The sequence below is a fragment of the Lissotriton vulgaris genome, chromosome 1_1 (assembly GCF_964263255.1).
Source record: "Lissotriton vulgaris chromosome 1_1, aLisVul1.2, whole genome shotgun sequence".
NCBI classification, from domain to species: domain Eukaryota; kingdom Metazoa; phylum Chordata; class Amphibia; order Caudata; family Salamandridae; genus Lissotriton; species Lissotriton vulgaris.
The window spans coordinates 1,004,646,037-1,004,671,946 of record NC_141685.1 but is presented as its reverse complement, the minus strand read 5'-3'; the positions used below and the strand labels follow the sequence as shown (position 1 = coordinate 1,004,671,946).

Sequence of the window (25,910 nt, the reverse complement as noted above, 5' to 3'; positions counted from 1 at the left end):
GCGGGATAATGTGGCCCTCTTAATAATACTTTCGCAAACAAAAAATGTGATTGGCTGCCTTTGGGCTCAAGAGCTTCTTGGCTCACAACAAGCCCCATCCTTGTGACTTCGAATAAAAGATGTGAGCATCGAATGGGATCTACTGACCAGTAGGCAAGAGAACTTTGCACGAAGGTGCTGAGATAATTGGAAGAAAGGGCCATTTGGGCGTGCAGCACGCGGGGGAATGTCTGCTATGATTTCTGAGTCTGGGAGGCAGGCAGAGTGACCTGGCAAGGAATAAATCTGTGGATATGAGAGATGGATGCCAGGCACACGAGTCCCGTGCATTTCCCAGAAATTGACCGATTAAAACAATAATCTACATAAATAATTTTTCTCCTTTCAGGCTGGCTCCTTCCATCGAATTAAAGTCTTCATTTTGATGCATGGTAGTCATTGCCAGACCTTCCTCGGAGGGATAGTTGGGCTTGAGATGCCTTTCAAGCAAACAGACTAAAATATTGTACTGCGTGTTTCTCAATTAATCAAAACTCTTTTTGTTCTTCACAGGCCTCTGAGGTGCCACTGTTGCTGATTGGTAAATCAAAGAAACCAAATGTATTCTGAAGAAATCTGACTTTCTGCGCTTCTTAGGAAGAGAGTTTAAATATCTTGCTATGGATCTGCAGAGAATGGGCGGACCTGCATGGCATTTTGCCACCTACCCGTAAGCAGGGGGGGGAAGGGGGGGCACATGTCCAGCTGGAGTCACAAGGCGTTCTTTTGACCTGAGGCCTACAGACATGGACATCGTTTGGTTAGAGAGTCCCCTCTAGGCTAAGTATTCAAGTGATTACCAATCTCCTAGTTTGCCTGGTAGAAGGATTTGTTTCAGAGCTTTACAGGCAACAGGGAGTAGAGAAAAAGCCATGGAAGACAACCCTTGTTTAGGAAGAGTGTTAGTTTGTTTAAGATGAACTATCCTAAATTAATCTAACGGGATATAAGAGATTGTGCTGAGAAAACGTAGCAAGTGACAGCTTTCCAGATTAAACACCTATAGAACATTTTATGAAATTGATCAACAGAACAGTTCCTTTTACTGATACAGGCTCAGCCCCAGGCGAGATTTGAGCTGTTACTTCAACAAGAACATTGAATTCTTTCAATTTCCTACTTGCAGTCAGCCAGAAACCAACTTTTTTCCCCTTGACTGCCATAGTGGGTTGCTTCAGTTTGCACTCTCAATCACATCTCTTTTGGAAGCGGGGCAATAACAAGGGGTTAAAGTTTACTGGTCAATGTGAAGGTTATTACTTACCCCAGCACAAATCAGTAAACACAGAAAATGGAGCGTTGGGCCTGGCATTGGCATTTCAGACCTTAACTCTGTCCTATTGCCCAGCTTCTCCTCTTACTTCTGATCAAACATAGTGCCACCTTCTAAGGTCTTGCCTTGTTTCTACTTGCTTCCTCAATGGAACCAGTTTGGTCAGAATGTATTAAAGCACACAGTGGACAACCCTCCTCCTCGTCTTTCTTATCACTGCTGTTGCTTTCAAGACTGAATTCTATCTTGTCGCCAGACACACGTTTGCCTCTATGGGGCAGAGGGTTGGGGTAGGAGTATAATGCGATGGAAGCAGTTTGTATGTGGTATAATGTCCGGGTGAACCTTCACTGCTAAGCCGGGGGAGAGTTTACAAACATTGTTCGTTGCTGATATTTGAGTTCTACAGAAGAGGTGAGGGATGCATGTTTCATCTAATATGTATACATATGTTTGAGGTGCATTATGGGAAAAGGTGAATCTGTGTGTGACTGTTTCTCGTGATGGTCAGCAGCCAGAGAACCCTCCTCATCAGACCAAACAGCCCCGGAGCGATGCCACTGTGCTGCTAAAACAACAGAAAACCCTACAGGTGGACTGACCATTAAAGAAATGGATAGGGCTGGACCCGGTTCAGTCCTATTTCAATTAAGCAACCCTACCTGAGCTTTGTCTGAGTCCTACTAGCCTTTCAGAGGTACCCACCACTCTGAAATTCATCTGCCTCCTCTACCAGCCCGCCCCCTCGGCCAGTGCTGACTCTGTCCCCAGTTAAGCCTTGGCTGCACATACCTCCAGGTGGGGGAGGGTGAAGATGACGGGGTCCATGAGGAAGACGCGGCTGGACTCCTTGTTGATGGAGGCAGCGATCACCTGAGAGTTGACCACCAGGGAAGGGGTGGCGGAGCTGTAGTCCCCGGTGATCTTCACCGTTGCATTCTCTGTAGACAGGAAGTACCCCAGGTTGTTGTAGAGGATGAAGACCACCTTGACCACACCTGTGAGGGCAAAATGGGGCCATGAGCTATATGTTAATGTTAACGTTAAATTGCATTTATAAAGCGCTAATCACCAAAGGTCTCTAAACGCTGCATCATAGAACGACAGTCCGAATTCCGTTGTGCCACTGAACCTGACATCAATCCTAATAGGCCTGATCGAACGCCTCTATGAACAGTCAATCCAAATATATCTATCCAATATATATATATATATATATATATCCAAATATATGCTTTTGTGACCAATCACACCAAAGAATGATGGGAAATGACAGGCTGGGCTATCAGTAGTATACCACATGATGTAAGAGGAATAAGTACACAAGCTGAAAAGTGAAACTGAAAAAAGACTATGATCTTATCTCTGGAGCCAATAGGAGATTCTCTAAGGGACAAATCAGTTCCAGAGTCTAACACAGTGCTTCTGCGTCCCTTCATAGACAGGGAGCTTCTCTCATTCGCTTACAAACCATCCGTGCACCAGAGTCTAATGCAGTGTGTTTGCGCACCTCAGAGACAGGGAGTTTCTCTCTCTCACTTACAAACCCCCCTCCTGCACTAGACCTTAAGGCAGCGTTTGTACACCTCAGAGGCAGGGAACTTCTCTCACACACCATTTCCAGAGCCAGCATCTAATGCAGTGTTTCTGTGCATCTCACAGGCAGGGAGCTTCTCTCATCCACTTACCGCCATCCCCCGCACCATAGCATACTGCAGTATTTGCACACCTCAGAGGAAGGGGGCGCGCGCATCACCATGCATGGGAAGCTGTTGCCAATGATGACTCAGATCCTTCCTGGTAACGTTCCCTCAGCTCTGCCGCTTAGTTGCCGGCACCTGCACTCACCGTTGCGGCTGTTCTGTTTGATGGTGTTGGCCGACAGCTGGATGGAGCTTTCACTCAGGTTCTCCTGCGGGAAGACTAGCTCATGCACCTGCTCTTCAGTGTTCAGAAGTGTCACCTCAAGTACTAAGGAAGAAGAAGGAGGCATAATGAGAAACATGGAGATGAGGCAGCAAAAGATGAACTAGAGCGTGGTGGATGTGAGCAGGTTTATTTGAGACACTCATTGCGGTGGGGCCCACCCAACAGCAGCCATTTTTGGGGACTAGCACTTATTGCTCTCACCAGAATTTTGACCTAGAGCAACAGAGAAAAAGTAACAAAAGGGGGAAGTGGGCAAAGGGAAAGGTGGAAAATAGTGGCAAAGTGAGGAAGCAGGGATGAAAAAGAACCAGCAAGAGTAAGCTTAAGTGGCAGGGATTGCCAGGAGGTGGAAGAAAGAGGCATGAGATGGAATCAATTTAGCCTTGGATTTGGAAACCACAACATTACCGTCCATGGGTTTCAGAGCAAAACTTTGGGCATCAATGCTTATTCTTTTATTAGCACTCGTATGAGAGATGGGACAGAGGGGAGTTTGAAAACAGATTTGATAGAGTGAAGGGAGAAAAGGATGTTGGGAACAGAGGATAGGAGACACTGCAGATGGGGGAAAACAGGTTAATTAGAGGAAAAGTGAGAAAAGGGGTAAAAGGAGAAAAAATTAGGGGTGGGACTGGGGCAGGGAGTACGAGAATGCACAGTGATGATCCAGATTTCAAGATGGGGAAAAGAGGAAAGGACATAACACAAATTACATATGAGAGGGTACTCAGGAGCTTGGACATAGAGGAATGATAGTTTGGATAGAGGGAGAGTAAGAGGCGAGACAGTGATGATTGCTTGATTCAACAGAGAAGGAGAGACAGAAAGAAGACAACAGAACTGGACAGAGAGGAGTGAGAGAGAATTGAGAGGAGTGAGAGAATAGAGAGCAAGAGAATGAAGTGAGGGGACTAAGAGATTAACCAAGAAGACAACACACCTTCATAGAAAAGATAGAGAATAAGTGTTTGGAGTGAGAGACAAGAGAGTAAAATAATGGAGGGAGGAGAGTAAGAGCTTGGATGAGTAGTAATAAGAGAAAAGAGGGAGACTCCTGGCTGAAAGAAGGGAGATGAGGAGAATGAACAGAGCTGAGGAAGAGACAGACTAGAGAGGAGGAAGGGACTTGGCAGAGAGGAGGAAGATACTGGGAAGAGATAGGGAGAGAAAAGATTAGGCAGAGAAGAGGATGAATAAGAGATGCTACACAGATGAGGGAGCAGTGGAGGTAGGTCAGAGAGGAGAAAGCATCACTATTGTTAGTAACATGGGATCCTTGGTGTGAAGGGCCTATGGGATTGCGGTCCAGCTGTACGTGGCCTCAACATCACCACCACTTCCTGCAGAACATGGGTGCAGTCGTCAACCCCGTTACCACTCAGGTGCCCCTGAGCCATCTCACTTGCCTGCCCCACACCCTCTCAAGTGTCCTTCCAACCTCCGGACTTCACCCTCTGCCCCCTCTGAGGTTCTTGAGCCCTCCTTCTAATCCTTCACCTCATTAAGAGATTGACAAAGAAGAAAACACAACCGAACAGGGAGGCGAAAGAGTAAAAGATTTGAGGGAGAGAATAGAGAGTAAGAGAATGGAGGGGGAGAGGTAGAGATTCCTTCTCTCCTGTCAGCTCTCCCCCCGCTATAGCTTCCCTGCTGTAGATAGGACTTTTTGTTCCTCTTCAGTGTCTCAGATCTGCTCCTCAGTCAGGGACAGCATGGGATTCTCTCTACTGCCCTCCTTCCTTCCCACTTGGGCACGATCTGTCCATTAGCCCCCTACTCAAGTTCCCTGACCCTCTAAATTCCCATTCTGCAGATCTAACTCATCCTTTGTAGTGGCCGGGCCATAGCCCTCCCGTGTCTGGGGTCAGATCCCTGTTATCGGCGGTACTCACCCACATTGGTCTTGGCGGTGATGAACCGTGCTGGCTCCTTCACGTTGTCGGCCAGCAGGAAGGCGCCCTCTTCCACAATGTCCAGCAGCATAGTGGCGGTGTGCACCTGTTCCGTCGCATTCATGTCTTTCCATGACTCAAGGGCCTCAGGCCGCAGTAAGTTGTCCACGGTCTCCACCACCGCCTGCCGGGGAGCACAAGAACATCAGTCCAGGTTTCCCTGCCACTTGTCTCTTTATCCTCCCAGATCTGCCTATGAACCTAAACCCAGGGCGTATCGGCAACATCTACTGTAATTAAATGGACTAGGCTTTCTGCACAACTCTTCCAAGGTGTTCCAATCACTCATTTTTTTTACTTTAGTTATTGTAATTGTAAAGTTGTCTTCAAAGCAGAAGTTGCGTGGGTCACTGGCAGAATATCGGAAACAGAAATATTGTGTAGACACAATATTATGCCAAAAACATTGAGGACCAAAATATTGAGAAAGTAAGTGCAAATAGGAAAGTATGGATTAACTATTCTTAACTTCGGATCTACGTACCTGGACGATATATATGTCGGCAAGGTACATATATGTGGAGTTATTTATAGTGAAACTTTGCTTACCTATGGAAACTTACCTTCACAATATTTGTGTCCTCGCTATTCTTGACACAATATTTTGGTCCACGAGATTTCTGTTTCTGACATTCTGTCTAAATACCAGTTGCGTCACATCACTATGACTTTGACTAGGGGCAGGTGAAATATTGACTTTAAATACATAGACTTGAGAAGCCTGGAACTGCTTAGATTTATGAAAATATTAAATATTCCAACCTCACTTGACTCGTCCATGCATGAGGGAAGGGAACAAGAAAAAGTCATAATGATGAATTGCTGCTCCAGGATGTGCTGTGTATGGGTCATCCTGCTACTGAAAATTGTCAATATCAGTATTTCCTGTTCTCCGAGACCCTGTGTATTGGTTATTCTGGACAGGAGGCCTGGGAATGAGATCAGGGCAGTATCAGGATTTTTCCCTGGGAGTGAGTGTAGGCGCAGGCAGGGGAGGCAGGCAGAGAATAGGATGAGGGCCAGGCAGGGAGAAGGAGCCCGGTGTGCAGAATTGACAGTGGTAATTTGGCTTGCTGTGAGAATGATCGTGGCCTGTACCAGTTTCACTTTTCAAGAATGACCCACTGCCAGACTGGAACTGAGGAACGGATCCCTGCTGTGGCGATGGGTTGCTGAAGGCCCCTCCTTTTTGTTTGTTTTAAGCTTCATTAAGTTCATAAACGTCACATATTTAAAAAAAAATCAAAAAAATGTCATCGAATTAGGGACTGATTAAGACTTAGGCAAACAGAGTACTCCATCCACCAAACCTTCAGTCCACCCAACTTATTTAGAGTTGGACAGACTGTCAGCTTTCCATCAACGGAGCGCGTGTAGACTCTGTTGATGCAAAGCTTACTCTAATGGATGGCACCGCCAAGGAACGCATGGCAGTGACCAACAGAAAAATAAAAATAATAGCCCCCACACCTAAGGATACAACTATGGGTGTGGAGCACATTAGTTATTTGTTTTTCAAGAACAAAGTCCCAATGTAGGAGTTTGTTTTTGATAAACAAAATGTTTAGTCGATGGCCATCAATTTGGTACCCTCTGAGAAACTGCTGTGGTGGTTCCTCTTAGGTACAAGTATCACCTCTGAACCTATGGTGATCTCTAAATATGGCAGTGATTTCTAAATATGGTGGTCTTCTGTCCATCAGGGTGGCAGACAATGTCCTTCCCAACCCTGACTTTAAATCACGTCCTACATAACTTCATTCACCTCTAGTTGGGATAACACTAAGGATGCAGTTGCATGAGCAGATCTAAGGCATAAGACGTGAAGAAGCCCTACTGCCTTGTGAAGGTGAATCTCCAATCGATCACTGAGGAAGAACGGAGAAGACTTGAGAGACCCCCAAAAGAGTCATGCACTGGCCAAGGAATGGCTACGTCGTGGGACTTGTATTGGGCATCTGATTAGACTGGAAAGTCACAAAATGTTGGAAAAGAAAGTAACTTTACACGAGGGGAGCGTGACGTTTGAATTTTGCCAGCAAAGCTTTACGACGTAGATAAATCTGCAAAACATTTTTATAAAATAATTTGATGCAAAAAGTGGGGTTTTGCTGGGAGTTTTAATCACAGAGCCGATTTTGCAGGGTTAGTTCTTTCCACAACTTTTCTATTAAAATGTTGCTCCCATTAGCTGCAAAGGTTTTTAAAAAAAAGCGTTGTGAATTTTGATTAGGAAAAACTTCACCCACCCCGATTTCACCACTGCCCCACACCAACTCTACTGTCCAGGTCCAGAATCTATCAAGCAGCCTGCAGACCGTCTCTCCACCCTTGTTAACCAATAACACATGCCAGCCTTTGTGGTATACAGTACCCCACCATCACACAACTGTTTGCAATCATGGGTGGTGAGTTATGGAGCAATGTTATGTTAAAAATACTTGTTAAGCGCACTTACACCAAGCGGTTTCATGGCACTGAAAGCGGGAGGGGCGACAGTTACACAATAACAGAACCTTTACTCATATGCCTGAGAGAACAGCAAGGTCTTGAGAAGTGTTCTGAACTGGGCGTGGGATGTTACTGACCTCAGCCCAGCAATACTACTTAGGATTTGAATTATTCTGAAAGTATTGTCAGGAACATAGCAAGCTATTAATGAAACCTTTCAGAAGGCTGATTCAGATGTTATTGTCAATGCTGGTTTGTGCCAACAGTGTGTTTCTGGATTGCTTTACACCTTAAGCGCTGGTATTGTGCCTCATGTCACAAGGCACAACTTGGCAACGAAACCCCGTGAACATTTTGCGAAACACAAACCCTTAACACTAGCCGAAATGTTGATTGGAAGAAGGTGGGTTGCTTTTAACCTCACAGTGTTGTAAAGCAAGCCTCAATCTTGCCCTGCAATTACATTACCAGACCCAGACCTCGCCTGGCCATGGCACCTCAAGCCTCACCTACACAACCGGGACCAACAGCGAGCCTTCCTAATGCTCCTCAGTCATGATCTACACAGTCCAATGAGATTACGACCTCAGCACATGGTCAACACATCTCAGACCTGACCTACAGCATTTCCTTTGATTATAGAATGAAAACCGCATGTGGCAATGCAAATGTACCAGAAGCCTCATCTTCAGCACCTCCTCTGATTATGGTACGTGGATCTGCTCACTGCACTTCCAGTGCATTTCAAGCTCGATCTGAAGCTGTTCCTGTGATTAAGGTACCAGAACTCGGCTCAGACAATACATTCCAATTCTTACGTCACCTCTGAAGTGTACCCACTGTCTTCAGCTGAGTTCTCTTGGTATTTCATCCATCTCATTTCAACCCTCCCATTGGTTATTCCAGAGACATATCTGATGAGTGAAGCCCTGTATCTTGCATCTTCTTTCCCTGCCTTCACCAGAATTAATCTATTCCATGATGCACCATCAAGCAAGCCATGTCATGTCCACAAACTCACCTTGATGTAGTCTTTGCAAGTCTTCTCTCTTTTGTGCATCTGAGATTCCAGTTGTTAAAAAGAAAAAGAGACAAGTTTAAGACATTCTTTCTCATATTCTCTATAACCCAAGAGACAGATACGTTTCACACAGACATGATGTTGGATTGTGGTGGTCTGAGGTTTTCTACCTGGATTGGACATGGGACTGACCTGCTGTGAACCTCACAACAGCTGTAACATTCTTTCTGAGAGGTTCTAGGATGTATTCAATTTCAATTTATAAAGCTTTATTCGACATTTGTCATAAAAGCATCCTTCCTATCCCTAATACAATAAATACTATAATTAAAAATAATTCTAAAACACATATTAAACATTATGACAGTCGAATATTATACAATAAATACAACACGATTAAAATTCAGATCATTTCTATAAAAAGAGACAGTTCATGCAATGCAATAGGAAAATTTAAAACAACACCATTTCATGATACATTAACATTAGTCTTTAAAGTGCGTGTGCGTATTGACCATGCCCAGGCAAGAAATTTAGCTACGGCAACTACAAAAAGTGTGGAGCAATCCGTTTCAAGTATTCTCAAGGCTGTTAATTGACTACGTGTGCCAATAATTTGGCACACTGGCTTCAGCCATTTACGTCTAGGGGATGCATATTGTGGACAACAAAACAGCAGGTGGGAAATGTGTTCAATTTGGTCCTTACAAGAATAGCAATGATCATCCCACATGGGAGACCAATGCTTTTTAAAAGCATTTACCGGTAAGGTTCCAATACGGAATTGAAAATACAATTTCCTATCGTAAGGGCGTTCTATTATATCCCAATATATTTCACACGACGGATACATTTTAATATCCCAGAAGCGAGATGTCAGTGCTGATTGGGAGCCTTTACGAAACATTACTGAATACGCCATTTCCCAGTACAGTTCTTTCAATTTTGCTTTCGATGGAAAGCTAGCCACATCATAATTTCCCCATAGATGATCCAATTTTAACAATCCAAGAAGCCCCTTGAGTTCTTTTAACCATTTGATACAATGGAAGCGGTCAAACTCAATGACGTCCTTCAAAGCTTTAGCATAATGGGCCAGCTCTGGGGTCACCATCAAGCGCCTCCAATATAGGAGTGGCCGTAGTCTGGCTATATCCTCAATATTTTTCTTGCCGAGGTCCAATTTCAGAGTGAGCATGGGTGTGCTTTGTGGGACCATAACAAGCCCTCGCAAAAACCTATTCTCTGCACAACTCAATTCTCTCAAATTTGAGAACCCCCACAGTTCAGACCCATACAAGCAGGCACCTAATACTTTCATATTGTATATCTCTAGTGCAGATTTAACCGGCTTTGTTAATGATTTACGATGTTTCAGTGCTACTGCACCAGCGAGCTGGTTAAACTTTAATAGAGTATTATCAATATGCGATTGCCACTTCATGTTTTCTTGCATGGTGATGCCTAAATAGGTAAACGCGTCCACTTTCTCTAGAGGGATGCCTTTATACTTAATTACTCCTTTGAAAGAGGACTGATAGTTTAGGCACATGAATTTAGTTTTAGTAGTGTTCAATTCAAGTCCTCTACTATCACAAAATTCCCCAAAGGCATCAACCACTTTCTGGAGACCGCTCGGTGTGCGTGAGAGTAGGAGCGTGTCGTCCGCAAACATTAAGACTGGAACGTGGCGACCTGCTATAATTGGGGCGTCACTTGGGGATTTCATTAGGTGGTCAACAATTCCGTTAATATAAATTGAAAATAGTGTTGGAGCTAGCACACAGCCTTGCCTGACTCCTCGTTCTACTGGGAAGGAATCTGTGGTTTCACCTTGCTTGCCTCATCTAATTTTAGCAAAGTTATTGTCATGGAGGAGGAGTAGGATGTATTCAATGACAATTGGGAAAACTACAAAGGTGATGGGTTGAATGCGCGAATTCATGTTAGTCATTAGAAATTACTCAGGGCTTCAGTCAGCCCATTTTTTGGCCATTATGCCACTCTAAAGAGAGACAGGCCGCAAGCAAATCAGCCCTGGTCCTTCTAAAATAAGAACAGGCCACCATAAACTGCCAGTCCAGGGCCGCTGCAAAAGGAAAACCAACCAACACAAGTCCATGTTTGGCCTAATACACCTTGTCAGTAAGATACAGGTTTATGCCTAAGGCACAGTGACCATGGGCCTCATGTCTGGGCGTACCAGTCACACTTAGGGTGTTGTACTCAGAAAAACTAAAACATAATGGATGGAAGGTTTGAAATAATCTGAGCCACTGGCATTTCTGTCCATTATATTTTGCCCTCTATTCCACTTTAGAAGGAATACCCCGAACTGTCAAGCCAGATCCCCACCAGATGGGAACACAAGTAATCCAATGACAATGGGGCAGCAAATATACCTAGACACAGGGCATCTATGGGGTTCCAGACTTCACCATTGGAAGTTGAGGCGATCTGCATGTCTAGGAGTCTTGAGACTGACTACTTTACACACAAATACACTGCTTAGCAATTAACCTTTCAAATTAAATGGTTATATCGAGAATGATAATAATAAGATATGAATGTCTAGGGGACTTCAAACTGAGGCAATTAGGGAGAAGGGAAGAGCTTCTATTTTTCCTTTAAGGTTTCACAACAGACTGAAAAATTGGGGAAGAATTGGTCTGCATATCTGGGATCTTTCATAGTTTTAGGTCAGACTGAGGAGGTGCATTAAGATATGTCACATCTGGGAACCTTCAAGAGTTCATCTTAGATTGTGAAATTGTCATCAATTATATCAGCCTTTGGTATTTAAGAGCATTTGGGGGTCAACTCTAGACTGAAGAATTGTAGGACCAATGCCGTGATTACTTTTGGAGAGAATTGATACCAGATCAATTGCTGTCCTCGCCAATGTCCTAACTAAGAACTTACTAAAGTTATGGCCACCAGTAGAAAGGAAAGTGTATGTTCTACTGTAGAACAGAAACACTTGTGTGCCTTTGGAGAATTTCCATAAAAAAGTGCATGTGTGTACATGTAATGGTCAAGATGCTCCCATCGACAGAGTTGAATTTGAAGTCAGCCTATATCCTACTAATTCTTTGCCTATTGGGGGGGGGGGGGGGGGGGGGGGGCTTACCCTCCAAGCAAGGCATCTACATATTCCCCGCAGTGGGTGCCCATGCCGTCAGAACTTAGTCCCATGAAAGCTAAGGTCTGGTCTATCGCCTTATAATGCATAACACATTCAGTTTTCCTTGACAGAGAAACAACAACGGTATGAGCAAGTAATAAGTCAGAGTGTGATCGAAACAAGTATTACATTGGCCGACTCCATGATGGAAACATGCATGCTATGGCTCAACCAGTTGCAAGAGTCGGTATGCCATAGCCCTGGCAGTAGTGCGGAATGTAGAGCAACCGCCAGGGCTCTGCCAAACATCAGAAAACTCAATAGACCATGCCATCATGAGGTGGCCCTGTCAGGGAACAGGGAGACCACTTCACAGATACCTTATTGTAGTTCTTGCCGGCGGACTCCCTCTCTATTGGCCGAAGTGTCTGCAGTTGTGAATCCAGGATGTCCAAGAGTTGCTCCATCAACTTCACAGAGGAGCTGACATCTCCAGCGTAGATGGGCCCCCGGGTGTGGCGTGCCAGCTCACTGGCAATGTTGGCAGCATTCTCCCCACTTTTAATCTGTGCCAGGAAAGACAGGAAAAATGTCAAGATTGGTGTCTTTGAGTGACACCGATCAGGCCTGATGCTGGCACTGGCAATCCAAGCATTTTTGGAAAGAAACAATTCTGTTTGACTCACTGTGGTGTCACCCCCCCCCCCCCCCTTTCACAACTCTGCAGTTACCCGTTACATTGAACAAGAACGTTTTGGAATGCTAATAACTTTTTCCAGGTTTCAAATCTAAGCATAAAACTTTCTTAAGAGTGCACATGGAGCGAAATTTCTTCCTGGAAAAATCTGTCAAAGTTGGTCCATGGTAGAAAAAGATAGGACACAGTGGAGTAGGCAGTCTCTTGTGCCCTAGGAACTCTCTCCACCCTGCCCTAGTTTCTTTCGAACTGTGTCAGACCCTTGTCTCTTCTCATGACCATCGCTCTCCACCTCTACTCCCTTCTGCTCCCGTTCCTCGCCCTCGTCCCACCCTCGTCGCGACACCACCGTACCTTCTCCCTACTGCTAAGCAGCGTTTGTAGCAAAATTCTACCACAAAACGTTTCTGTGCAAGAATCTTTGTTCGCAGGGGAACATCTCCAAGGAACAGAAACTTTGTAACTTTGTGAAGGGAAACAACCGTGCTCTTCGAACAAATTCGCTGCTAGAATTTTAGTTCCGCACATCTTAAAACACATCCTTTCATTTAGAAATAAAGGGATTCAAAATACAAACATCAGTTAAGTAGTGCACTTTATTATTCTGTAGATAACCATTATACTCTCGATTTCTGGGGTCACTGAGTAGAAGTCAGGGTGATTAGCACACTCACACTTTCAATAAATTATTATTTTTAATTGTAGATATTATTTCACTTATATACCACTGGTATATTGTTTCTATGCTTATCCCTACATAAACGGATGTGTTTTTATAAAGATCTTGTTACCTTGTAAAGGCATCATTTTATTTTTGCACAGCACACATGAAATGTAATTCTACAGTCAATTATTTTCTTTGCATGTCACTGACTTTTTAAATTCTAAAATGTTGCAAACAATGTACCAAGGAGCAGGTGGATCTCTTTTGTAGCCTTTCTCCTCTAAAACCTTGTAAGTGTTATTGGCACAGATTCCTTTAGAGAAACGTCGCCCTGTAAGGCATCTTAAAATATCGGTGCGCCTATGCCAGTTTATGTGGCAAGGGTTGTAGGGTGCGAAGAACGACACTTCACCTTTTTACAGCAAATGCTTCCCTGTCGGTGTGAGCTGACCTAAAAATGCCTTTTTCTTATCTATTTTTTTTGTACTCTTTTTTTGAAACTTTTCCATGATTAGCAAGACACATCAATTTCTCAAATGGTACAAATATGATCAACAGGCACCACACATTTCTCAAGCAGGTACAGTAAATGCATCTTTCTCGCTGACGCAAGACAGTACTACTATGGACACAGCCGTGGACTACTACTAGGATCCACTCCCCTCCAATCTCGGGGCAACTGTTTTTCTTATCTAATTTAACCGCAAAGTTCATGCATTTTAAGCCGAACAAATTTAGAAATTACAAAGTTGGGTAGCTATACGGTCCTAACTGGTCTCCTCCACCATGAATGACTTTTTGAAGTACAAAAAAAACTACTGATCACATCATAACCGATTGTGTAATATCACAAGCTGGTGCTTATTTCTGGAGCTCAATTTAAAGGTGGGCAGAGGGTGGTCATCAGGGCTACTGAATAGGCTGTTTTGTCATAATTCACCTGTTACTGATGAAGTGAGAGTAATTCTCAAATTTGCATTTACAAAGAAATTCTAAAACTCTAACCGCATACTTGTGCCACCATTGGGTCACTTTTAACATCGGAAAAAGTGACGTCAAGGCGGCGCAAGGGGCTTGTGAATAAGCACCTTAATTCCTTGTGTTTTAAAAAAGTGCCTAGAAAAGGAAAAGCTACTTTTCCAGTTGCTTTTAGATTTTATGCATTGGCTCTGGGCCTGCTGGCCTGCCTTCAATAATGTCTTATTGACATTTCAAATCCTTATAAAATGTCTAGGCCCGTAAATACCCTAAACGTGGTTACCGCATAGATTGAGCAGCGGCCCTCTGGGATTCCGAGCTGATGCTTTTTCGAAGCACTGGGGTATAATGTAACGTGCTTCAGGCATGTAAAGTGGAGACAAATGTGGAACATAGTCAATACTTCAATCTTGACTGACAGCTGAGCTCAGCTACACAGCATACTATTGTTCTTAAAAATTTGGTCGCTCTTTTTTAGAATTTACTTTTTGCCAATTGTTGTTAGTTTTTAAGTGTTCGAAAGAAATTTTTTATAACTAAGGACCTGTATCAGAGTTTGATGGATGAGCTATTCCATCTTAATTGTGACAGATATCCCTTCGGCCTTATTACGAGTGCATTATATTCTATGGCATTTGTAATAAGGCAAACAGGATATCCATAACCCGCCTGCCAAATTCTAGCTCAGGCCCTAACTCTTCTGTACATATTAAGATTATTGTTTAATGTTGAATTGTTTTAGTTGTTTTTGACAATATGTTTCCTGTTCTCTGCAATGCCCCATTAACCACATCGCTGCGGCGGCTATTCCGCCGCAGCGCTAACGGGGCGGGGCGGCCGCATGCTGATTCCGGAACCGCTCCGTCATCAGCCGCGGTTGGGCTGTGCTGATGACGGAGCGGTTCCGTCATGGCCCCGCCCGCTCAATAGAACGTTCAGCGCAGGCGCGGAATTCGCACCGCGCATGAGCGGCGGGCGGGCCATGACGGAACCGCTCCGTCATCAGCACAGCGCACCCGCAGCTGATGACGGAGCGGTTCCGTCATCAGCACGGAAAGGGTTAACAATACTTTAAGAGGAATCAATACAATAATTAAAGTTTAGATTAAGTGTGTGGAACTCTCACTAATTTTCACAGTTAGTGAGAGTTCTGCTTACACAAGTGACCCGTCAAACATTGTCCCTAGTATTGCGGTGTTAAGAGGGACAAGGGTGCAGCCCCAGTTTTCTTGACAGAGAAGCAAGGTTGGTATTTCAGAGGGAGGCTTCTCAGGAGGGCAAGCACTGCTAAAGTAATAGGTCTGGATTACAATTTGAGTCCTGAGTACAATATGGTTGAAAGCCGCCTGCAGAAAATAAAGACCCCCAATCTCTTTCTGTGTACAAAAAACAATTTAGTGTATGATGAGTCAGTGTACTTGTGAGATGTAAAATAGTCCATTGTGCATTCCAGTGCAAGCACTGCACAGGAGGTGGAATGATACCCCAAAAGCCAAGAGCATTGGGTAAGAAGGCACATCCCTGTGGGGCAGAGCCAAGGGCACTCTAGGAATACTTTAAAGAATTGTTAACAACAGGTCAAACCAGACCTAAAAAGAGGACATATCACGTGCTGTTTTTGAACTGCACTAATAAACTGTGAATGAACCATTGGCGGGACTAATGTACTTTAACTATATAGGCATAATATTTGATTCTAAAATTTGTCTTTTATTTGCAAGTTTTCTGTATTGTAATTCAGCTTCTCTCTACCACTGTGACGATTTTTATAGCTTTTGTGCTATTGTTAATTCATCCTTTAAATGGCACAAAAGGAACAAATGAATTGTTGCTCGTTGCCCTTTTATTGTTACATTCAACATAATTTAAGCCTTGCCTTGAATAAACAAAAATGTGTTTCTTATCACAGCTAGAAAAGCATTCTTAAGTGGTCCCCCGGAATTTCCGCAAGGTAAGAGGCAGTTCCCACATGAGCTCGCAGGCCACCTACCTTCTGAGCCACTTGGTTGACCCAAGGGGAGGTGCAGTTACTCAAGTCCGGGCCCCTGGGGTTCCAAGCACCCAGGGTTTGCAAGCACTGGAACGAGGCGATTCCTGAAGAGACAGAATTAAGAGAGGGGGGAGAAGGGCAGAGGAGCGCGAGAGGAAGGGAAAGCGAGAGGTGGGAGAGAGGCAGAGAGAGAACGAGTGGGAGAGAGGTGTGGGGGGAGAGGGATGCAAAGAGAGAGAGGAGTGGCATAGAGAGGGAGCGGGGGTTAAGGGAAACGCATTGAGGACAGGCAGAGATTCAAGAACGATTGAGAAAAGAAGAAAATTATAGGATAGGAAAAATGCCGAAGAGCAAAAAAATAGACAGGAGGCGAGAAAGGCAATCGGAGAAGAAAGAGCAGAGTAAGAGGAAGCCGTGGGGAGAATATAAAGTATGAAAGCACACCAGAGACACGGGGCGAGGTGGATGAGAAATTGAGGAAAGAGGAAAGGGAACAAAAAGTAGAAAAGTAATGGGGTGGGAGAGAGGAGAATACATGTAAAAATCCAGTGGAACAGCAAAGCAGAGAATGGGAGGGAGAGGTAAGAATGCGAGGAAAAGGGAAAGGGGAGAGGGTGAAGGGGGAGGGAGGGACAAAAGCGAAGAAACAGAACCAAGGAGCAGCAGATAACAAGGAGGCAGGGGGGGCGGAGTACCGGAGGGGGGAAAAGAAGGGGGCAAGTGATAAAATATGGAAAGAGAGACATCAAGGAGAAGAGAGAGGCAAAGGAAGAGAACAGTTAGCATATGATCTCAGACTGCAGACATCATGAAACATATTGTCCTTCTTCAAGAGGATAAGTCCTCAATCCAGTGAAAGGGGCAACAAGAGACATTGTGTCCCTGTGTATATGGGCAGCTCACAGTACTACCAGCCTGGATTCTGAGAGGCGGGGGAGGGACAGTATTATACATGGGATACGACACTACAAGGCCGGGACTGTCTGTGAGGTGGGTATATACAGTGGATACCCCCATAGAAGGCCGATGCGAGTGATGGATAGTACTGTATATGGGATACCAGGCACCAATGACGGGACTGCCCGTTAGGCAGGGATGGACAGTACTATACATGGAACACCACTCTACAACAGGGAATACAGAAACAATGATATATGTGTGCACAGGAGTACTTTATGTGTGAAGATTTACAGTACCCTTTGTGAATCTGAAACCACACCTAGCTTTCAATATCGTGAACCTTTATTCAATAATAATGTGCCTCGACATTTCTAAACTCATGGCCAAATAACTCATCCTGTGCCCAACAACTGCACCCCTCTCCAACCTCACACCTTTGCCCAACAGTTATCCATCTGCCAACCATTCACTCGCCTAGCCCTGCCATGTGCCATCTGTCTTTTGGAAGTTGTTCAGTCTCCCTGCCAGCACTGAACACTCCTGTCCAATAACCACGCTTCATGCCTTCCAATCAATGACCTGACCTGTCCTGTCTGTCCCAAGTCAGGCCCTCCCTTCCACTCTTTCAATCTCAAACCTGCACCGCCCAACGCTACAGCTTCCCTAAACCAACCTGTAATCCAACCAGCTGTACAACCACTCTTCACCTTTCGACTCCATGATCAATTTTACCCATGAATCACACAATACCTCCAGCAAGCCACTGACCGACCATGTCATGCACGCCCTTGACTGACCCACAAATCCCCACCAATCCTCTGTATAATGCTGAATCAGGCAGATTTCCACACATTTTTGGCTGCTCAGTTTCCCAATCATTCCACTTCCGTGTTCCACATACACTTTGTTCTAAAGCCACCAACTGACCTTTTCTATCGATGCCCATCTCCCAACCACTAACACAGCCTGAAACCTTACCACCCATCTAGTCCATGGAAAACAACTAAACCATGCTATCCCTTATAACCTGACACTTCTGCCAATTACTGTCCGGCCATGTTGCCAACCATTCTCAACCACTGCATAGACTTGCTAAAAACATATTGCAACTCCCTGACAAACACAGTGCCATGCTGTCCGTCAGCTACTTCATTTGAGCGACCAGCAGAAACCTACCCTGCACCATAAATATTCTTTCTCTACAAACAGTGACCCATTCAACTCTAGACCATATATCCCCACTGCACAAAAAATCACCTGCTAACACTGACCTCATGCTGCACGCCTGCTCAACTGTTCTATCCCACTCCACTTAGAATTGCGGACTAAAAACCAACCCTGACCCAAAATCACGTAATGCTTCTGCACAACAAATGGCTAATCCAGCGGTAGCACAATTCGACACCGACATATTTTCACACCACCGCTGTAATATCCAATAGTGACAATTACACCTCTCCACCCAACCCAGGCCTATGCATTGCCAAAACACTATCACTCTTTACCCAACGAAGTGCCCATTCAGTTATCTGTGTGGATCGGTTCCTCTGTTGGTGGTATCAAACACAGATAAAGTCTCAGAAACATCTACAAACCCTGCACTTTACCTCTTGTGCCCTTGGGGCATGGACGTTCCACCAACATGCCCTGCTGAGTGGCCGGCCACTGCACCCTGCGAACCTCCTTGGCTTCACAGAAGACCTCTGGAAAGATGTGCTGATTGGAGGATGGTGGCTTGCGGGTGCTGGGGACGGAGGCAGTGATTGGGTGGAGATCAGGTCCCATCTGGTTAATGGCACCAATGGGGTGGGTAGTAAGTGGCGTCCGACGGACAGTGGTGGTGGCAGACGGTGAAGACGTAGTGGTAACAGTTGTAGGTTTCACAGTTGTCGTTGTGCTGATTGGAGTGGAAGTGACTGGACCTGAAAAAAGCAAAGATGGAAAAAAAATGAGCCTTGTGGGTCTGAAAAAATTACAGGAATCTTAGCCAATGTGTATTGTGTGGTACACATACTGGTGGACCTACTGAGCATCTTGTGATGATACACTGGTGACATGGGCAGTGCCAATGGGGACTGCAAACACCAGGCCCTTAATCCATCCAGTTAATCAATGGGGAAGGATCACTTGTCCTGCATAAACCAGGGTATGCAAGACTTAGGTAGTGTTTCTCCGGTAAAAAAACCCTCGTGCACGTGTTGGGTAGTCTGGGTAGGGTATATCTTGGTTCTCCGCTATGTGACACGTGTGTGCATAATCATAGGGTTCGTTTTAGGTATGCAGCCTCCACCAGGAGGATCTTACCCATGGTTTAAAAACAGTAGTGACCCAGTGATGTGGACAAAGTGTAGATGAAAAATACCCGTACAGCCAGACATAGAGCTTTATTTTATCTGGATTCGGGTAGCCCCTTAATCCATCCATACTCAGAGTGTACACCGGAAAGGCTGGATTAAACCAAACGCAGAGGCGTCCATGACATCATAGGATCTCATCTCGAATCGAAAAGAATATGGAGTGCGTGCTGCCCTGTGTACACATAGATCGCAAACATATCTTTTGTAAAAACTTAAGGCCCTTTTCAGAATGTTAAATTAGATCATAAATATATGTTTATAGCCAAATGTAGCTGTTTTATTCCCGCCCGGAAGTCACAAACAAGTTCCTGGAAGGTGTAAATCCTTTTATGTGTATAGAGACCCCTGCCATTAGGTCGGAGCTTTCATGCCCGTAAATACCACTTATTGGACACGGAAATGGGCAGGGCTCGAGTCGGGGTACCACGCCGGTGGATGGCGTCCCCCCACTTATTTTACCGGGTGGACGCCGTCCCCCTGCCAACCAGCTGGACTTCACTCTTTGGCCTCTCAGGGACTGAATCGGAGCGCACCTTTTGTGGCGTCACTTCATGTTGTGATGTCACTTCCGGTGACAGCGTCCCCCCACTTCTCTTTTTAGGACTCGTGCCCTGGAAATGGGTATTTCAAGGTGTGGTTAGCCTCTGCAGTTTGGGAATGTTTGCAAACATGGAGGTTTGTGGACATTTACAAACTACTTTCTTTACCTGTTTACACCCTGGGAACAGTGTTTTTTTTACTAGAGTCTGGCATAGATACCTTTCCAGGTGGAAAGAGGAATGGATAACCCACTGATTTAGTGTGGTGCAGACTTCCAGGACCTCTGTGAACGTTTATGAGTTCCAGAAAGTCTCAGAAAGGCATAGGTCTCTAAACATAATTTTCTGACCTTCTTTGTAAATCAGGTGCAGACACAAAAATAAAGGCAAAAATCTAGACTTCACATAGGTTACCTTATTAAAAAAAATACCAGTTTCAATTCTTAAATACACCCAAGCTCGCTTCCCACTTATTACAGCTTTAAATTAATTGTTAATGCTAGATCAGCATATTTGGGGAGTAGTGGTTGAGAGGAGCATTGGATGTGAGTTGAAACATTTTAAAGGGAGATATTTGTGTACATTCAAGATTTTGGCTGTTTAAGGGCCTGATTATATCTGTGGACCGCCAAACTCATGGTGTCACAGTGGTGGCAGTGCAACTACCGCCGTACTGGTAGTCTGTCGCCGTATTACAACTTTGGTGGTCAGACCGCCATGAGACTACTGCAAATTGCAGGGATCCACAAACGCTCGGCGGTGACGCTGTGGTCTGGTGCAGCAATATGCTAGCGGTGCTGCTGTGGCACTGTCAAGCATATTATGACTTTCCAGACCTTCTCACTTTTCTTGTCCATAAAAAGTGGGGCAGCCAGGAGAGTAAGAGGGCCCTACAAGGTTCATTGGTGCCCCTGTGCATATGTGTCTATGCAGGGGGGTATATGCAGCCCTGTTCCTGCACGGCATAGACTGAACAGTCCATGGCGTGCAGGAACTGGCTTTTGGCGCTCCCTCTGCACTGAAGTTCTATGGCTCAAATATGGACCTTAGAACTGCACCGCCTCGGGACCGCCAAAACACCACCCACCAGACCATGAAGAAATGTTGAATCTGGTGGGCTGGCGGTGGTCGACTTTGTTGGTATGGGGCAGTGACATGGCAGCCTGCTCCCACACCTCCAAAGTCGTAATTTGACCCTACGTTTTTTTAGTCTGTTTTTACAAGAGATGTTTCTGAAAGCTATTTTTACGTGCTAGCAGGAACACGGATCAGCATCACGTTCCCTCTGACACACATCACACACACACACACAATTCTGCGGACCTGCTATTGATGTCCATCAAGGGTTAATTTACTGCTCTGACTTCCAAATCACTTGGTTAACCAGGAAAGTTATACAGTTAGAACAAAGCAAACACTGCTGCATCAAGGCTCTGAAAGAAAACAGATATTTATATGTAGGAAGGTGCTTCAACAGAACTATACAGATGGTTTTGACAAGTCACTGCAGTCACCTAAACATAGGCATATTTACAAGACGTTAACGTCACCAGAGGGCCACTTCGTCTGATGTTCTGGTGGTATTAACTCCTTCACCTTATTTACAAGGTGGAGTTATGCCACTTAATGCTGCCTTGTAAATAATGTCCCTTTTCATGCAGCACTTAACATGAAAGGGGCATGCAATGGGTGTTGAAGTGGGCATTCCGTTGCAACACCCATTGCATTTTGATGCTGCCCCATATTTACAAGGTATTGGGCAGTGCCAAAAAAAACGCCAGGTAATACATGGTTTTAAGCAGGCGATACAAGGAGAAATGTTTTATTTCCCCTCTCATTGTGCTCTTTCCATGTGTGCTGCATTCAGCACCTCACATGGATAGAGCAAATCACCTGTTAAGATTGTTTATGTGCAGGAAGGTGTGCCTTCCTGCACATAACCAAGTGCCCCTGCAATGCAGGAACCCTAGCAAAATGGCACTTAGGTGCCTGTGCTGGTGCTAGGAAGCTTTTTTAGTGGCAGCGCTAGGGGTAACGCAGGGGTGCGTCACATTCTTATGAATATGGCGCATTGCTGCGTTTTGAAAGTGTCGGAGCGTAGCATTACCAACTTTGGCATAACACCACGTTCCACCAGTTTCTTGTAAATATGCCCCATAGTTTTTGATTATATCACCAGGTTAACCACATCCGTGCGGCAGGAATTTCACCACTGTGCCGAACATTCCTTAACTGGGTGTGGTCGTGACGGAACCATTCCGTCATCAGCACAGCTCAACCGTGACTGATGACGGAATGGTTCCGTCACCCGCATCGAAGGGGTTAATAGTGTTTGGTGTTCCTTGCAGGCCCATTGTCGTTTTCCCTATATTAGCTGGAGCATGTTGCAGGCTGCACTCTGCTTTGAGCATGTTACAATACAACTGTATTTTGTTTTGTGCCAGGTTGTACTTTGACACAGAACCTCCCATTGTTTGTGTGTTCTGGTCTTTACTGGGATTTAGTCTGAACACCATAGACCAGGTCAAACAACAATGCCCATTTTTTTATTCTATTTTGGTCAGGCTATACTACCTAGGCAAAACACACAACTGCAGCTGTTGTTTGGTAACACATACATTTTGTCATATAGGTATGCACAGACATGCAAAACACACTTGGAGAGAGATTTTTAGATAGAAGATCGCACCTACACCTGAGATGTAGAACTTCCACCTGTGCATGCTAAGGAACGGGGTCAGCTGCAAACACCCGGAGATCTTCTGATGTATATAATCACATTGCTTCTGTAGAAGGGGAGGGAGGTTAGTCTACCCTATCTAATATCATGACAGCTCCTTTGATGATTCATGGATTACTTACTATGCTGACCGAATTTGTGTTAGGCATCTTGTCACTTATTTTGGCACGTATACTGCATTCTAGAGCACGATAGTTAAAATAAATATTTTAAACGTTTCTCGTGTCTGTCAGATCTTATTGTGGGTACCAGTAAGAGTACGAAAGGGTTAGTCCTGTCACCGTGATTTCTGAAAGGGTCGGGAGGGTTGTGTTCTGGGGTATATAATCACTTGCTCCTCTGTGAGTGAGCACTGGGCAAGTGAGACACTATAGCTAGTCAGTCCCGGGTACATGAGTACTAAGGTGGTAGTATGACCCAGTCCTTGCCTACTAAGGTTCTATGGTCCCAAATATAGTTCTTTGACTCCGCAGAATTCCTGCAACAGTGACATCCCCAAAGTGACGCAAACACGAGTTCAGAAAGCCATGTTTACAACTTCAAGTGGTAGGCACATGGGGTGCTATCATAGGTTTAGGGAGGATTTGCTTTTTTTCAATTGGTAATCTGAAACAATTCACATTATGCATCATTCTGTGGTAGTGACCACCTAGTCCATTCGATAAGCTCTGGAATAGCTTGTATTTTCCTCTTACTAATCATTCAGGCCAATACTTGACTCCAATCAAGATTCCACCCAAAATGTCCTAGTAATACAACCAGATCAGTGACCTCAAAAGTGACCTGATACACTGTTCTACGCCACTGCTGGTGTGTCCTGTCTGAAGAAGGGCTTTAATATTGCACCTTTCAGTCAAGAAAATATGTGTTTTAATTTTAAATGTAATCAGATGGAGAATTATCTTTCTAGTTCTTAGGAAATTAATTCACTCCCTAATTTTCAAAAGTAAGGTGGAAAATACTCTGCCTTCAGAACTGTATCTGGTGCCCAGGTACCACCAGAATGATTAAACTCGTGGTGTTTCTTAGGAGTTCTAGAAATATTTGCATTTATTTGGAAATGATTAAATGTTTTACAAACGTTTATAAATATTGTGAATGTTGCATCAATTCGATGTTGATATAGTTTTATAAAAATCACAAATACTCTTCTGTAATTAAAAAATATTACTGACGAGAGCAGGGCAGCGCATGATAATTAAATGCACCAGTCACAGAAAACAAAACGTTAATTAGAATTTTCACATATCTCAATTTGCAGGGTGTGTGGATGAGGTATCTCGCAGCTCCAAGAGCTGCTTCTATTTTGTTTCCCATTTTTAGGTCTCGCCTGTCGATGCGCATGCGCATCGAGCTTGCGAGACTATGGGGGCTTATCCACTCTTTAACCAACTTGCAAGGAATCGTGGCGATTCCTTGCAGTGCACGAGAAATTTAAGCTCAATGCGCATGCGCATTGAGCTTAAAAGCGCGTGCACATGCCCCCCGCCGCCTGCCTTGCCTACTCTCTCTCTCACAGCCTCCCCCAGCTCCGCCCCCTCACTTCTTGATTGCACGGCCGGTAGGCCGTGCCTCCCCTACTCTCCTCCCCCCTCCTCCTCCTACTCTCGTGTCGCACCTCTCCCCTCTCCCCGCTCCGCCCCCTCCCCTGCCCGCCGTGTTACGGTCTTTGCAACTCCCCAGCCATATGTTGCTTTGTTTTCGCTGCTTTACACGATAAGATCAAAGAGCTGTGAATAACGCGAAGAAAAACGCGTCGTGTTCCCATAGTAACGTTTTCCGGATTGGACGTTTTTCCGCCAATCAAAAAGCATATTAGACCTCCACCAACGCTTGTATAAAGGCGGAAGAAGTCGCTGAACTGCGCCCTTCTTCGCAAATATAAACAATGTGGACAATATAACCTTTAAAACATTCAATGATATGGGTAATAAATTCTTTGTTGTTGTGTCACCCCACATCCGCCTCTCACCGCACCGACGCCACCTCGCCTCAGACGGCCCCCTCCCTCCTCCCCCCCCTCTCTTTCTCGCACACTTCTTTCGCCCTTTAGCCTCCCTCCTCTCTCGCGCACACTCCACCCCGCCGGAGCCTCGCATCACTCTGCAGTCTCTGCCTCGCGCCCGCCATTGCCCCCTCCCCTTCAATCTCTCTCGCGCACAATCCACCACGCCGGAGCCTCGCATCACTCTGCAGTCTCTGCCTCGCGCCCGCCATTGCCCCCTCCCCTTCAATGGGACTGACCACGTGCTCTCATTATCTCACCTCCCTTTACAATTAATTTACAGTCTTTGCAACTCACCAGCCATATGTTGCTTTGTTTTCGCTGCTTCTTTGTTGTTGTGTCGCCCCACATCCGCCTCTCACCGCACCGACGCCACCTCGCCTCAGACGGCCCCCTCCCTCCTCCCCCCCCTCTCTTTCTCGCACACTTCTTTCGCCTCCCTTTGAACTTCTCCCAGCTCAATTACTCTCCCCTAATTTCCCATCACTTCCCTTTACAGCTCTTTTTCGCTCTCCCTCACAAATTCCCCCTCCTTTCCAATTCCAACAGATCACCCCTCCCAATACTGTTCGTCACTGGGCTATAAGTGGGATGCAAAGGTGTTTGGGGGAGGGGGTCTCCAAAAGGTGTTTGGCCTATTTAATTTATTTCCATAGTATGTGCCACCCAACCTGAATTTTGGTTCCTCTCCCAGCTTTCCTTTATTGCATCCAGTTATAGAACACAAAAATTGACGTGCACCAAAAACCTAACAGGACTATTGCAATCTATTTATTTATGTGTTTTTAACATAGCGCGCACTTTACCCAGAGTTGTCAGAGCGCTTTAGACTAGAGCGAAGTAAATTACATAAGGAAAAAGTGACATGGTAGTAGACAACACTACTTATATGTACAGCAGTTACTCGTGACGTGAGTTACAGATTAACAAATTACATATTCACTCAAGATTACATATTAAGTAAAATTGGAGCCATCAAGGCTGCACAGCTACATAATATATATTTATAAAATTGAGACAGAGGGTCCTAGTAGCTCTCCTGAGTGTCATGTAACAATCGGGGTCATGACCTGAAATGAGGGGGTATGTGCCAGGTGGGGAGTTTGGCTTTCTCAATGGTCGTTTGCTGTTGAGTAACAGCAATGATTTTGTTGGCAGTAATTAATATCAAAAATGTTTCAATTCCACCACACCCACATCCACCACACCCACATCCACCACACCCACATCCACCACACCCACATCCACCAC

The 25,910-nt window shown here is 45.0% G+C and overlaps 1 protein-coding gene across 1 annotated transcript in view; it reads right to left on the bottom strand.

Moving 5' to 3' along the window:
• The window catches only part of ADGRL1 (adhesion G protein-coupled receptor L1), a 607,344-nt gene that overhangs the window by 102,986 nt on the left and 478,448 nt on the right, over positions 1-25,910 (bottom strand). The window contains exons 6-12 of the mRNA XM_086961122.1: positions 18,626-18,940; positions 16,119-16,222; positions 12,170-12,355; positions 8,666-8,704; positions 5,134-5,317; positions 3,161-3,283; positions 2,105-2,310 (exon numbers count right to left, since the gene is read on the bottom strand). Coding sequence (XP_086817248.1) covers positions 2,105-2,310; positions 3,161-3,283; positions 5,134-5,317; positions 8,666-8,704; positions 12,170-12,355; positions 16,119-16,222; positions 18,626-18,940 — 1,157 coding nt within the window. The remainder of the gene's footprint in view (positions 1-2,104; positions 2,311-3,160; positions 3,284-5,133; positions 5,318-8,665; positions 8,705-12,169; positions 12,356-16,118; positions 16,223-18,625; positions 18,941-25,910) is intronic.